Source organism: Physeter macrocephalus, chromosome 12 (genome assembly GCF_002837175.3).
Source record: "Physeter macrocephalus isolate SW-GA chromosome 12, ASM283717v5, whole genome shotgun sequence".
Classification (NCBI taxonomy): Eukaryota; Metazoa; Chordata; class Mammalia; order Artiodactyla; family Physeteridae; genus Physeter; species Physeter macrocephalus.
In genome coordinates this window covers 85939101-85951875 of record NC_041225.1, presented here as the reverse complement: position 1 = coordinate 85951875, position 12775 = coordinate 85939101, and the positions used below count along the sequence as shown (strand labels likewise).

Genomic DNA, 12775 nt, shown 5'->3' with positions numbered 1-12775 from the left:
TGAGGATATGGGGAGGGGGAAGGGTAAGCTGTGACGAAGTGAGAGAGTGGCATGGACATATATACACTACCAAATGTAAAATAGATAGCTAGAGGGAAGCAGCCGCATAGCACAGGAAGATCAGCTCTGTGCTTTGTAACCACCTAGAGGGGAGGGATAGGGAGGGTGGGAGGGAGGGAAACGCAAGAGGGAAGAGATATGGGAACATATGTATATGTATAACTGATTCACTTTGTTGTAAAGCAGAAACTAACACACCATTGTAAAACAGTTATACTCCAATAAAGATGTTAAAAAAAAAAAAAGAAACTGAGTCTCAGTGAGAAAGGTGGACACATTAACTGAACTAACAAAACATGGGGTGGTGACCGAAAGGAAAGACCAATCAGTTTCCCTGGAAGACAAGGCAGGCTTCGTGGAGGACGTAGCATCTGAATTGCGTCTTGAAGTTTTCGGTAGGCAGAGAAGGCATCCCAACAGGTGAAAAGGCAGGGAGAAGGATGGAAGTGCATTCTGGAAAGGGTCACATTGTCTGGTGTGGCCACAGTACGGAGTCTGTGGAAGTACGTCCCGGCAAGTGGCACTGCAAAATCAGCCTGAGACCAAATGTTCATGGGCCTTGAATGTCATGCTAAGGATTCTGGACTTCATCCTGAAAGTAACTAGGAGGCAGGGTGGGTCTCCGGCAATTTTTTAAGAGGAGAGTCACATGATTGTACCTGAGTTTAAAGAAGATGGTTTGGTGGTAATGTGGGGTTAATTGGAGTTACAGAAGCTGAACCTACATCTTCATTCACATAGAGGCCCGGGTAAGATATGATGGGAGCCTGACCTTGAACTCTGGTCTTGGGATGAGAGATAGGAGAGGCATGCACTGAGGTTGTCATGCCAACAAGACTGGCCAACTGTGTGCGTGTGGACTGACAGATGTGGGACTGAAGGATGAGGAAAGACGCTCTGGCCTGGGGAACTAAGTGGATGATGAGTGCCATTTCCCAAGATGTCACCTAACACAGGATGGGAATCAGGTATGAGGAGTGGGCTTGCAGGATCTTAGTTACCCTGACCGGGGATCGAACCCGTGCCCTCGGCAGTGAAAGCGCAGAGTCCCAACCACTGGACCGCCAGGGAATTCCCGACCAGAAATTTTGGAAACAGCCGCTGTGGAGGATGGGATGAGTCAACCTCACCCAAGTAAAGGAAGACGTGGACAGCAACTCCAGGTGACTTTTGCCACCAAAGCTGACCAAGGAGTGGTGTGGAGAGCGTGTCGTGGGGAGGCTGGGGGGACAAGATGTGGCAGCAGACCCCAGAAGCTAGTGAGCACAGAGTCAGATTGAGGATCGGGGATGGGGGCCAGGCTGCAGGAGGGAGTTGATGGGCTGGGAAATTGAGAGGGGTCAGGGCTGTAACCTCAGTGAGGAAGAACTGCCATTCACTGAGGGTGAGGGAGGGAAAGAGGCAGGAAGAAACTGGTGGGGAGAGCAATTTCCAAGCTCAGGGTCTGAAAGGAAGTAAGATCAGACGTTGATGGCTCACCAGCAAGGACACGTCAGACCTCAGAACAATGGCAAAGATGGGAATCTGCCAGCAAGGACCCTCCTGCACCAGCTCTGCCTGTGCCAGGGGTAGGTGACAGCCCAGAAGACCAGGGGAAATAACCAGTGAGGCAGGCTTCAGAGAAGAAGGCAATCTACAAGCAATAAATGCCAGAGAGGGTGTGGAGAAAAGGGAACCCTCCTATACTGCTGGTGGGAATGTAAATTGGTGCAGGCACTATGGAGAACAGTATGGAGGTTTCTTAAAAAACTAAAAATAGAGCTACCATATGATCCAGAAATCCCACTCCTGGGCATATATCCAGAGAAAACCGTAATTCGAAAGGATACATGTACCCTAATTTCATGGCAGCACTATTTACAAAAGCCAGGACATGGAAGCAACCTAAATGTCCATCAACAGAGGAATGGATAAAGAAGATGTGGTACATATATACAATGGAATATTACTCAGCCATAAAAAAGAACAAAACAATGCCATCTGCAGCAACATGGAGGGACTTAGAGATTGTTATACTGAGTGAAGTAAGTCAGACAGAGAAAGACAAATATCACATATCGCTTATATGTGAAATCTAAAAAAATGGTACAAATGAACCTATTTACAAAACAGAAATAGAGTCACAGATGTAGAAAACAAACTTAGATTATCAAGGGGGGGTGTGTATAAATTGGGAGATTGGGTTTGACAAATACACACTGCTATATATAACAAAGATAACTAATAAGAACCCACTGTATAGCACAGGGAACTCTACTCAATATTCTGTAATGACCTATGCGGGAATAGAATCTAAAAAAGAGTAGATATTTGTATATTTATAACTGATTCACTTTGCTGTACAGCAGAAACTAACACAACATTGTAAATCAACTATACTCCAATAAAATTAATTTTTAAAAAAAAGAAGAAGGCAATGCTGAAGTTGAGAAGCTACTGTGGGAAACCAAAAGATGGCCACTCCTCCCATCCTGAAAGCCACAAAGAGCTGAAGCAGAAAACAGGGGCTTCCCTCTGAGTTGGTCTCAAGAAAAGTGGTTTCATCTGGGAAAAACAAGGGTCTGATCAATGGGAAGAGGAGGAAAGAGTGTTTTAGGAAAGGGTAATAGATTCAGAGAGTCCATGTAGAAGGAAAAGGAGCAGGAAGGCATAATGTCTGTCTGGGCTACAGAGGCACACAGGATGAGATCAGGGGAGGTGCCCTTGGGTGGGGCTGGTCCACCTGAGCTCCATTGGCCCCTGCATGGCACCTGGGGTTCTCCTTCCCCTAATCCTTTCCACAGCGGCTTCTACACACACACACACACACACACACACACACACACACACACACACACACACACACACACACACACACACAGTGGAATATTACTCAACCATCAAAAAGGAATGAAATAATGCCATTTGCAGCAACATGGACCCAGAGATTATCATCCTAAGTGAAGTAAGTCAGACCGAAAAAGATGAATAAATAATTAATTAATTAAATAAACAAAAATTTTTTAAATAAAAAAAGAAATCCTTCTGTCTGTATCTAATTAACCCCTTGTTCCTCAACAACTGTTCCAAACCTTCTCTCCTCTCCCCAGACATACAGAGATGCTGATACTTCCCCAACTCTGAAAGCCTTTCTCATTCTTACCACCTCCAACTTATAACTTTACTTACTGACCATAAAGATGATAATGATATATTCTTAGGTGATAAAATTCAGACTACAATACATTACAGAGTGAGTGATCTCACTTTTGCACCAAAAAAAAGAGAGAAAAATACACACGTATACCCTTCTGGGAGAATATGCAAGAAGGTATTAATGACGGTTCTCTCTGATGGGTAGAATTATGAGTGATTCACTTTTTATTTATGCTTTCCCACATGTTGTACATTTCTCATAATTGCCATGTATTCTTTTAAATCAGAAAAACTAAAGTTGTTTTTTTGTTTCTTCATCTGGTGCCTCCAAGGCCAGGCGGAGGTGCTGTGAGGGGGACAAGGAAATGTACTCACGGGGGCTTCGTCTCCAGGCCCCAGCACGCAAAGGCTCACTTTCAGGTAGCCTCTGGCCCCAGCAGAGAAATCATCCAGGTCCGAAAGCAGCAGCCACTTCCTGAGATAAGCATGTCCTAAGAGAGACAACACCCTTGGTGATCCCAGAATTGGAAGGACACAAGTCTGCACCCACTTCCAGGAGCCCCGGGTGGACTCCATTGGATGAGATGAAGGACTCATCTACCCAGACATGGGGGAAGGACTCAAATTCTAGAATAAAATGTACCTTGAGTGATCATTTGGGTCCAAGTCAGAAATGTTAACAGAAACCCCTATCAGAGGCTGCCAAAGCCAGACCCGCAGCCATTTTCCTCCCCTTCAGGAAGTGACCAGACCACAGCAGAGACCAGGGTGTAGAGAAATCCTAGACTTGGCATCCAAATGGCCCGTCCTGTCTGGAGGCACCCTAGTCCCCAGCAACCCTTGCTTGGGCCTTCCAGATTTAGCCCTCCAGCTGGGCCAGCTGAGACCCACATGAGGGTTCAATCTTCCTGGGGGCCTGTTTTACCCAGAAGATGAAAGCCTGTCCTCTCTTCATTCCTGCAGCTTCACCTCCAAGATCAAACCCCACCTCTAAATTCTAAAATCCCCTAGAAGGAAAGATGAGTATCCCAAATGGGTGCCCCCATGCAGCCTCCAGAACCCAAATGCAAGGACCTGCCCAAGGGGAGGAGAGGGTGACTCACGGGGCTCTCGGTAGATGCTGCCCACGTCCATCTGAAATCAAACAGAAGGAGGCACACGTCACACTCTTGTCCCCAGAGTGTTAAATAAAGTATGATGCATGATACCAACCCATTAAAAATCATGTTCTGAAGAGCATTTGGAGACATGGGGAAATGTTCATCTTCTGATATCACATGGAAAAAAGTGGAATACATTTTGATCTAAGTTTGGTAAAGTATATCTATGCATAGAAAAGACAGAGCAAAGGAAACACACCGAATGGTAACTGTACTACCTCTGGGTGGCAGATTTGGGTGATTTTTATTTTGTTTTTATTCTTTCCTATATTTTATAATTTTCTATTAAAAAAATCACTGATTAGTCAGATGTTGATGGTAGGAGAGGTTATGCATGTGTGGGGGGAGGGAGTTATGTGGGAACTTTGTACTTTCCACTCAGTCTTGCTATGAACCTAAAATTGCTCTCAAAAACTACAAAGTTTTTTTTTAAATCATGGATTACTTTTATAATTAGAAAAAAGAACACATTTTTAACCTAACCCTTGGGTTCTTATAACAAAATTAGATACTCAAAACATAAGATCCTGTAACATAAGTGTTACAGAATGACTCCAGCAAAAGCCCATTCTTTTAAAAAAAACTGCTTCTCCAGAAAAACAGACTCCGTTTTCTATCTTGTGACTACTTCTTGGAGAAGGGGCCATATTTTATGGATAGCAAGAGGAGGGTCAAATAAACCTGTGCCTTTTCTTTCCATTTGATAAAGGCTTATGGATTCAAAATGAGAAAATCAATAAGAATGACATTAAAACACCATTCGTGAAGGTCTCCATTACTAGTTGCCTTTACACTATGTAATCTGTTAAAACCATCCTATGCCGTTGGTTCAAGGTCCTCTGCAGTGGACTGTTCACTTCTGCACGTCTGGGACAAATGAGGGGGCAGGCTCCCCCGCTGCCTCCACTGCCCCCCACCCCACTCCACCCCATCCCCATGGACTCCACATCTGGACCCCACTCCCAACCCACGTGAGCCCAGGGCACAGAGCACTGGCGTCACGCTGGCCCGAGATTGTCAGAATTAGGAGGCGGGCTGCCTAAACTCAGGTCCCACGCTGTCTTTCCAAGATGTAAGGACAAATGCGAATTTAAAAAAGAAGCTGAATCCTCCCTGTTGGAAACAAGGGGAGAGATTTCCCTCTCCTCTCTTTTTGTCAGAACATTTTCATTAGAAAACTTAATGTAAGTACTTTATCTCTTTGAAATGTACCTTTTTAGAAACAAAATAAGCCTTTCGTCAGCTTTATGATCCAGGAGTGCCTTTCTCCAGGCTCTCCCATCGCTGGGAAAGGGAAGGGCCTACCTTACCCGAATTGTAAATCTACCCCCATCATAAAAATGTGAGCTTGCTTTCTGTCTTTTCTTGTGGATAAAGTCAATTAGCAAACACAGATGGTCACCCCAATTACTAGGTAAATTTCAGATGAACTATGTGTGACTGAGGGTACTATCCAGGCTGCTAACTCAAGCACTAGTTATTGTTTAGTTATTGTTTATCTTGAGAACATATATGGAAAGGGTTGTGTCTGCTTGGCTCTATACTATATTACTTTCTGTCTTTGCAATCTCTTAGCGGATGGCCCGTGATAGCATCATATTCTGGTTTAATGCTTATTCAATAACAAAAGTGCTTTCTTTCTCTACTACCTTTGTGGAGAGGACTTCTGGGTTAGGAGAAGATCTTGTTTTGTTTTTTTCATTACATTTTCCCCAACACAGACCAAGACAGACAGGATCTCTGGAGCACCAACCCTGCCCATCATCCACAGAGCTTCCATTAACATGGATAAACAAGAACTGATTGCTTTCAAAGAAAATAAACCATTACCCGGAACTCCCCAATGAGAGCATCTGTCCGGAGAGAACAGGAGTCCACCACCTGGAAGGAAAGACAAATTCAAACTCTCATTCACTAGCAAAGGTTGACCCAGACAGGGACCAACCCAACGGCTCTTCCATCCCAAAAAATAACAGCCCACACTCCAATAGCACTTGCTCTATCCCAGAGATTGTTCCAAGCAATGTTTAACCCTCACAAGAACCCCATGAGTAGGTACTATTATTATCCCCATTCTAAAGATGAAGAAATAGAGGCACAGAGAGATCATTTGTACAGAATCACACAACCCCTACACGATATAGGCAGGACTAGAATCCAGACAGTTTGGCTCCAGAGCCCACACTTTTAACTGCTAAACTATACTGCCTTTCAAAGGAAAGGGGGGAAAAAAAAGAGCTGAGGTCCAGAGAAAGAAAATCTTGCCAGAAGCAGGCATACAGACAAACAATATAAGATGAAAATCAAAGATCCACTGCAAGAATTAGTTCAGGACCCTGGCCTAAGGCACCTGACCCTGAACAGCGGGGACTCCGCACTCGGCTGCCTCTTGCATCCGAGCTCAGAAGGCAACCCTGTGACCACAGCGGGGAGGCTGTGAGCTGCTCCCCGTCATCCAGGCTCGGGTGGGGTGGGGGGGTGCCTCACCCACACACACTCACACTCACACACACTCACACATGGACGCTGAGCCCACAGAGGGCCTTCGGGGGCTGCCACGTACCGTGATAAAGATGGGTTCGTCGAACAGCTCCGCGGGAGAGTCAAACACATTGAAGAAAAGAGTCTGTTGATTCAGGGTGAAAGGGGGACAGATGAAGGCCCGCTGAGCCCGGGCGGGAGGGGACAGCCACCGCCCAGCCTCCAGGTCTGGTCCACACAACAAGCGAGCAGTGGGTTCAGCCCAGCACCTAGCTCTGGGGATTTGACCTCACGGAGGTTGTCACCTCAGGGACAGGGTGGGTGGCCGGCCCCACGGGATGCTGGGGGTGGGGAGCAGGGGGCGCCCAAGGCAGGAGGAAGAGCAGGAACCCTCTCTCCAGATCCTCAGATAACCTACTCAGGGACTGACACAGCTCTCCACCCAACGCTAGTGCCATATGCAAAAACTGAATGAACTGCCAGGCATCTGCTGTGTGCTCCCACCAAGGCCCTAGCTCTAACCCAGGGTCTCCCACCTCGTTGAAGAGGGGGCTATTTCCCTTGTGGATCCGCGTCCGCTTGGTCTGCCCAGCTGCAGTGACCTTGACCACAGGCTTGATGTTCACTCCCGGCAGCTGGCGTCCCTCGATCACCTGGACCCTGATCTGAAAGCCAGGAGGGGGCATGAGCAAGAAAAGGGAGAAGTCATCAGGCATCAGGCACCCAGCCCCCGCCCGAGAGAGTCAGGAATCTCAGGGACCACCCTCACAGCTGGCCTCTTGGGACAGGTATTAAAAAGGAATTAGGGGGCTTCCCTGGTGGCGTAGTGGTTGAGAGTCCGCCTGCCAATGCAGGGGACACGGCTTCGAGCCCTGGTCCGGGAAGATCCCACATGCCGCGGAGCAACTAAGCCCGTGCGCCACAACTGCTGAGCCCGCAGGCCACAACTACTGAAGCCCGTGCGCCTAGAGCCCGTGCTCCGCAACAAGAGAAGCCACAGCAGTAGGCCCGTGCACCGCAACGAAGAGTAGCCCCTGCTCGCCGCAACTAGAGAAAGCCGGCGTGCGGTGACGAAGACCCAATTCAGCCAAAAATAAATAAAATTAAATAAATAAATTTTTTTAAAAAAAGGAATTAGGAAGAACACTGTAAGAACAATATCTTCCCACCAAGGTCCCTTGCATCTATAAAATCCCATGGTTCCACATAAGAGCTGCCAGGCTGCCCCAAGTAAGCTGCCAGCGGTAAATCCCAGGGCTGGGCTGAGGATCCCACCCCCATTCAGTTCATGCACAGCCCCACCTCAGACCCCTTGAAGCTGATGTTTCTGTGTGGCTTGAATATTCCTCACTGACAATCCCCTCAGAGGTCAAAGTTACATAGCGATGTAACCCCACTTTATTCTTATGTAGTATAAGGTGCAAGACAGAATTCTGACATTCTGAGAAATAAGAGCTTTCTTCATTGAATTTTCAGTAAATAAAGGTTTCAAGAACATCTGTGCTTCCAAATTTAGGCAAAATATTGAAAAATAATACATTTTAAAGTATTAAAACTTTCATGAAAAAATACGATGTTTACTGGTTCTAATTTCTAATCAGCAGTTATTTCTTTATTAATCAATTCTTTTTTAAAAATAAGATACTATAGAATATATTATCAATGGCAATGGGAAGGGGGTGAGTGATTTTTATTCTCTTCACTGTACAGTATTTTCCAAATTTTCTACCAAAGAAAAATGTATTAATTTTCTAAGGAGAAAAAAATAACATGTCCTGTGAATAATAATAAAAATAAGTTAGAATTTTGTCTCTCAGGAAAACGTAGTGGTTATAACTAGAACTTTTGCTGAAATCACCACAATTTAGAACTGAAGCATATTTTTACAATTTGTTTCATTTAATAAAGAAATATTTAAATTTCCTGTTTTTAACTTTAATAGTAGTCCTGAAGAGTTAAATATCACTAAATGCAATTACATCAAAATGGAAAATTCTGTAGAAAAGAAAAAGAACAAGCAAAGGACCCAAATTAAAAAGGCAAATTAGGGACTTCCCTGGGGGTCCAGTGGTTAAGACTCTGCACTTCCACTGCAAGGAGCCCGGGTTCGACCCCTGGTCGGGGAACTAAGATCCCACATGCCACATGGTACAGTCAAAAAATAAATAAAGAAAAAGAAAAATTTAAAAAGAAAAAAAGGCAAATTAAATGGGATAGATTTTTGGATAAAAAAATGTCAAAGGGTTAACATTCATAATTTTATTCTGTGAAAAACTTGAACAAACTCAAATTGCACCTGACCTTCAGAAAAATCACAGCTATAAATAGGGGAAATGGATAGAGGGAGAAAAAACGTTAGGCAGAGCTTCTCAGACTTGGGGATCTTGTTCAAGTGCAGATTCTGATTCAGTGGGTCTGGAATAGGCCCAAGATCCCTCCTTTCTAACATGCTTCCAGGTGACACCCATGCTGCTCGTCCACTGACCACACTTTGAACAGCACAGCACCAGCTGGCTAGGGCAACTCTGGTTGGGGATACAGATAACAGTGTAGTGATGCTGACTCTGCAGTGACCCTTTTTCCTTCCTTTTTTTTTTTTTTTTTTTTTTTTAAGAGCAAAACCATGGGCTGGGCAGAGGCTTTTTCTAGAGGCCCCAAGCCATGGCCTCCCTATCTAGCATTTGCCCAGGACCCAGGGGAACCAGACTCCCACCTAGGAGAGCCCTTAGGACCTTCCCCACGGCTGGACAGACAAGTTTTGCGCTGGCATCAGTGGCTGCTGCGGGCTGAAGGAGGAGACTGCAGTCACCTGGAAGTCCTGCGATTTGTCCGACAGCGGCTTTCTGGGTGCGGGCGTGCTCCTCTTCCTTCTTCCCCCGGGGTGGTAGGGGGGAGGATGGGAAGGTGGCTTCTTTGGGGTCATGGGGGCCCCTGGGCCCGGAGCCCCACTCTGGTCCAGGAATGGCTCGGCCTCATCTCCCGTGAGCCCCTGGTCCTCAGTGTCCTCCTCTCCTCCTGTGTCTGGAGGAGAGGGTGCTGATGAGGCTGGGTTCCTCCGGCCCCTGGGAGGATCCTCCATCAGGGACCCCGATGGAGGACCCAACAGCTCAGCACCCAAATCCCCTTCCCCTCTCTTTGCCCACCACTCAGCCAGGATGGATGAGGGAGAAGAAGAGGAGCTTCCAACAGCTGACACTTGAGGGTGGTCAGTCCAGTGAGTTGACAGGAAGAGAAAGAATGGCCCCAGCCCTCCCCACCTCATCCTGCGGGATGAGCCCTTCTGGCCACCTTGTCCCACTCTGGGGACCTGACGATGGCAGCAAGCGAGCCAGTTACAGGTGGAGGATCGGGACAGCCCGCCCGCGTCTCACCCGTGGGGGCCAGCCACTTCTTTCCAGAGTATCTTGTGTCCACGGTGCTGTCACTGAGCAGGGACCAAGTCTCAGCCCGGCTCTGTCCCCCACCTGGCACACGGGCAGGGCGCAGCCCCAGAAGGGGAGGAGGGAGCTGGTGAGGGAAGCCAAGCTAGCCCCCCCAAACCCCAACCCTGCTCTCCCCACCTGCCCCGGCCTGGCACAAAGCTCCGAAACAGGCGCCGTATCTGTCCAACTGTCCCTCTCACCACCTTCTGGGAAGGACTGGGAACTGGTCACCGCCAGGAGCCTTCCCCGAGTGGCTGGAACCCAACTCTGTCAGATTCACCTCAAAAGTGGCCCCAGAACGTTCGGGACCCTCAGCCTCCCTACCCTCGGTCACCAGGAGCACCCCCTGCTTCCCCCCTCAACCCCAGTCCAGAAGGATCTCCCCACCTCCGAGCTCAGACAGTGCCCAGTCCAACAAGAGGGGCCCTGCCCTGCCTGCCTCACCAGGAGCCCTACACAGGCCGCAGGACAGGCTCGGGGCACACCTGAGACGGGCTGCCGGGTGTCATGCTGGGTTTGCCTCTAGCTCCCTTCACCATGAGAGAAACGCTAGAATCTTTCCCACGGGCAAGACCCCACCTGGCCCACCTATGTGGCTTCCTGTTCACCCCAGCAGGCTGGACTGTCAGGCCCAGGCCCAGCACTGGGCAAGCCAGCCACCCTGGGCTGGGTCCTCACTTCACAAGGCCAGGAGAGGTAAGTAAAGAGAACTGAGGCAACCTTGAGACTTAGACAATTCGGTCTCCTCACTTCACAAATAATAAACTGTAGGACCAGAGAGGGAGTGACTGGCCCAAAGTCACACAGCTACTTGGTGTCAAAGGTAAGACTGGAACTCAGGTCCCCTGACTTCAGCCCAGGGCTCTTTCAGGGAAAATCCAGCTCTTTGGTCACATGTCATTGCTAAAGGCCTACGGAGTGCCAGGGCAGGGAGGCATCCAGCTCTGGGGAGTGGGTGGGGCCTCAGGCGTCACCTAGGATGGACCCCATCTCAGCACAGGCCTACCTCTAAAACTCCCACCCCTCTGGAGCTGCAGAGGGCAGGGTGCCCAGCCCTGGCACAGTTCCCTTCCTGAACAGCTGGTGCTAGGAAGGGATCCTCACACTAATCCTAGCGGCACCTAGGGGAGCCCGCCTCCTACCCCTTTGTTTTGCAAGACAGAGGTCAGCTCTCAAGACTCCCCACCCACCCACGGCCTTCCTTCTCCAGGCCTGGGCAGCCCCCAATATGAGGAAGCCACCCGCTTCTCAGACTCGGGTGCCACTGCTAGGCTTCTCCCCCGGGGGCCCTGCCAGGGTGAGGGTAGGTTTCTCACCAGCCACCATATCCATGTCTGGCAGAGTCGGGGAGGGTTCCAGAGGCGTCGAAGGTGGGAACGTGGGCATGGTTCCAGGGAGAGGCGTGTAGGACACCTGCAGGACCAGTGAGGCCTGGAAGAGATGGGGGAGAGAGGGCAGCAGGTTAGTGTGTTGGCCTCTGACCACCGCCCTCCAGCATCCTTCCTGCTCCTTTCGTCCCTCCACCAGAAATGGAGTCTGGTTTGCAGGAGGCTGTGGCCCCATCAGCATAGTCAGGTGGTTAAGAGCATTGAATCTGGAGTCAATTCCACCACTCAGAAGCTGTGTGACTTCGGCAAGATCTGTAAACTCTCTGTGCCTCAGTTTCCTCGTCTGTAAAATGGGGGTAGCGATAGAAGTAGCACTTTCTGCGTAGGGTCAAATGAAGATTAAATTAGTTAATAGAATGCCTAGTAAGCTTCTATAAATGAATCAGCGATCGAACCTCACCTGCAGGATTTTTCAACTCTCAGCACAGGCCCATCTTCTGGAAAAAGCCCCCTTGGCCACTCTGCTCAGCCAAGGGTCCTCCCTTGTCTATCTACCGACAGCTCGGCCTTGCTCTGCTCAGGCCCCTGAGAGGGTCTCAGGGTGCTGCTCACCTTTCTGAGCCCTCTTCCCTCCCAGAAGCACCCCTGTCCCCCATCTCACCCCCAGATGCTCTGGCTTTGACCAGTGAGAGGAGCGTGACCCATCACACCACTCACATGGACAGGGGAAGGCTGCCTTGTGCTCCCACCCCACCGGAGCCTACCAGGAGACTGGCACCCTTCAAAGGGGCACCCGGACCTGAAGAAAAGGTACAGCCATGGCGCTCTCTAGTCTTGCTGCTCCCAGGCCATGGAGGCCTGGCCGAGCCTTCCCTGATACAACAGGTCCAGCAGATGTCCTGGGGCAGCCTTTTAATCGATCAAAGTAATAAAAACTCCAAAGTAAGAAAGTTTGGAAATTACAAAAACCTTAAAGAAAAATGTAAAAGAAAACAAATTGCCATAATTTCACCACTATTCACATTTTGATATAATTCTCTCCATTCTTTTTATTTATTTATTTTGTTTTTTTCGGTACGTGGGCCTCTCACTGCTGTGGCCTCTCCCGTTGCGGAGCACAGGCTCGGGACGCGCAGGCCCAGCGGCCATGGCTCACGGGCCCAGCCGCTCCGCGGCACGTGGGATCCTC

At 48.7% G+C, this 12775-nt stretch overlaps 1 protein-coding gene across 23 annotated transcripts in view; it reads right to left on the bottom strand.

Annotated features, from left to right (window-relative positions):
• The window catches only part of DYSF (dysferlin), a 231639-nt gene that overhangs the window by 165141 nt on the left and 53723 nt on the right, over positions 1-12775 (bottom strand). For 12 of the 23 annotated variants that reach the window (XM_007111158.4, XM_007111166.4, XM_007111170.4 and 9 more), the window contains exons 5-12: positions 11575-11689; positions 10208-10300; positions 9646-9857; positions 7373-7501; positions 6919-6981; positions 6186-6236; positions 4299-4329; positions 3571-3686 (exon numbers count right to left, since the gene is read on the bottom strand). In XM_007111158.4, coding sequence (XP_007111220.2) covers positions 3571-3686; positions 4299-4329; positions 6186-6236; positions 6919-6981; positions 7373-7501; positions 9646-9857; positions 10208-10300; positions 11575-11689 — 810 coding nt within the window. Of the gene's footprint in view, positions 1-3570; positions 3687-4298; positions 4330-6185; positions 6237-6918; positions 6982-7372; positions 7502-9645; positions 9873-10207; positions 10301-11574; positions 11690-12775 lie in introns of all 23 variants that reach the window. The other 11 variants (XM_007111168.4, XM_007111172.4, XM_007111176.4 and 8 more) reach the window with 2 other exon arrangements.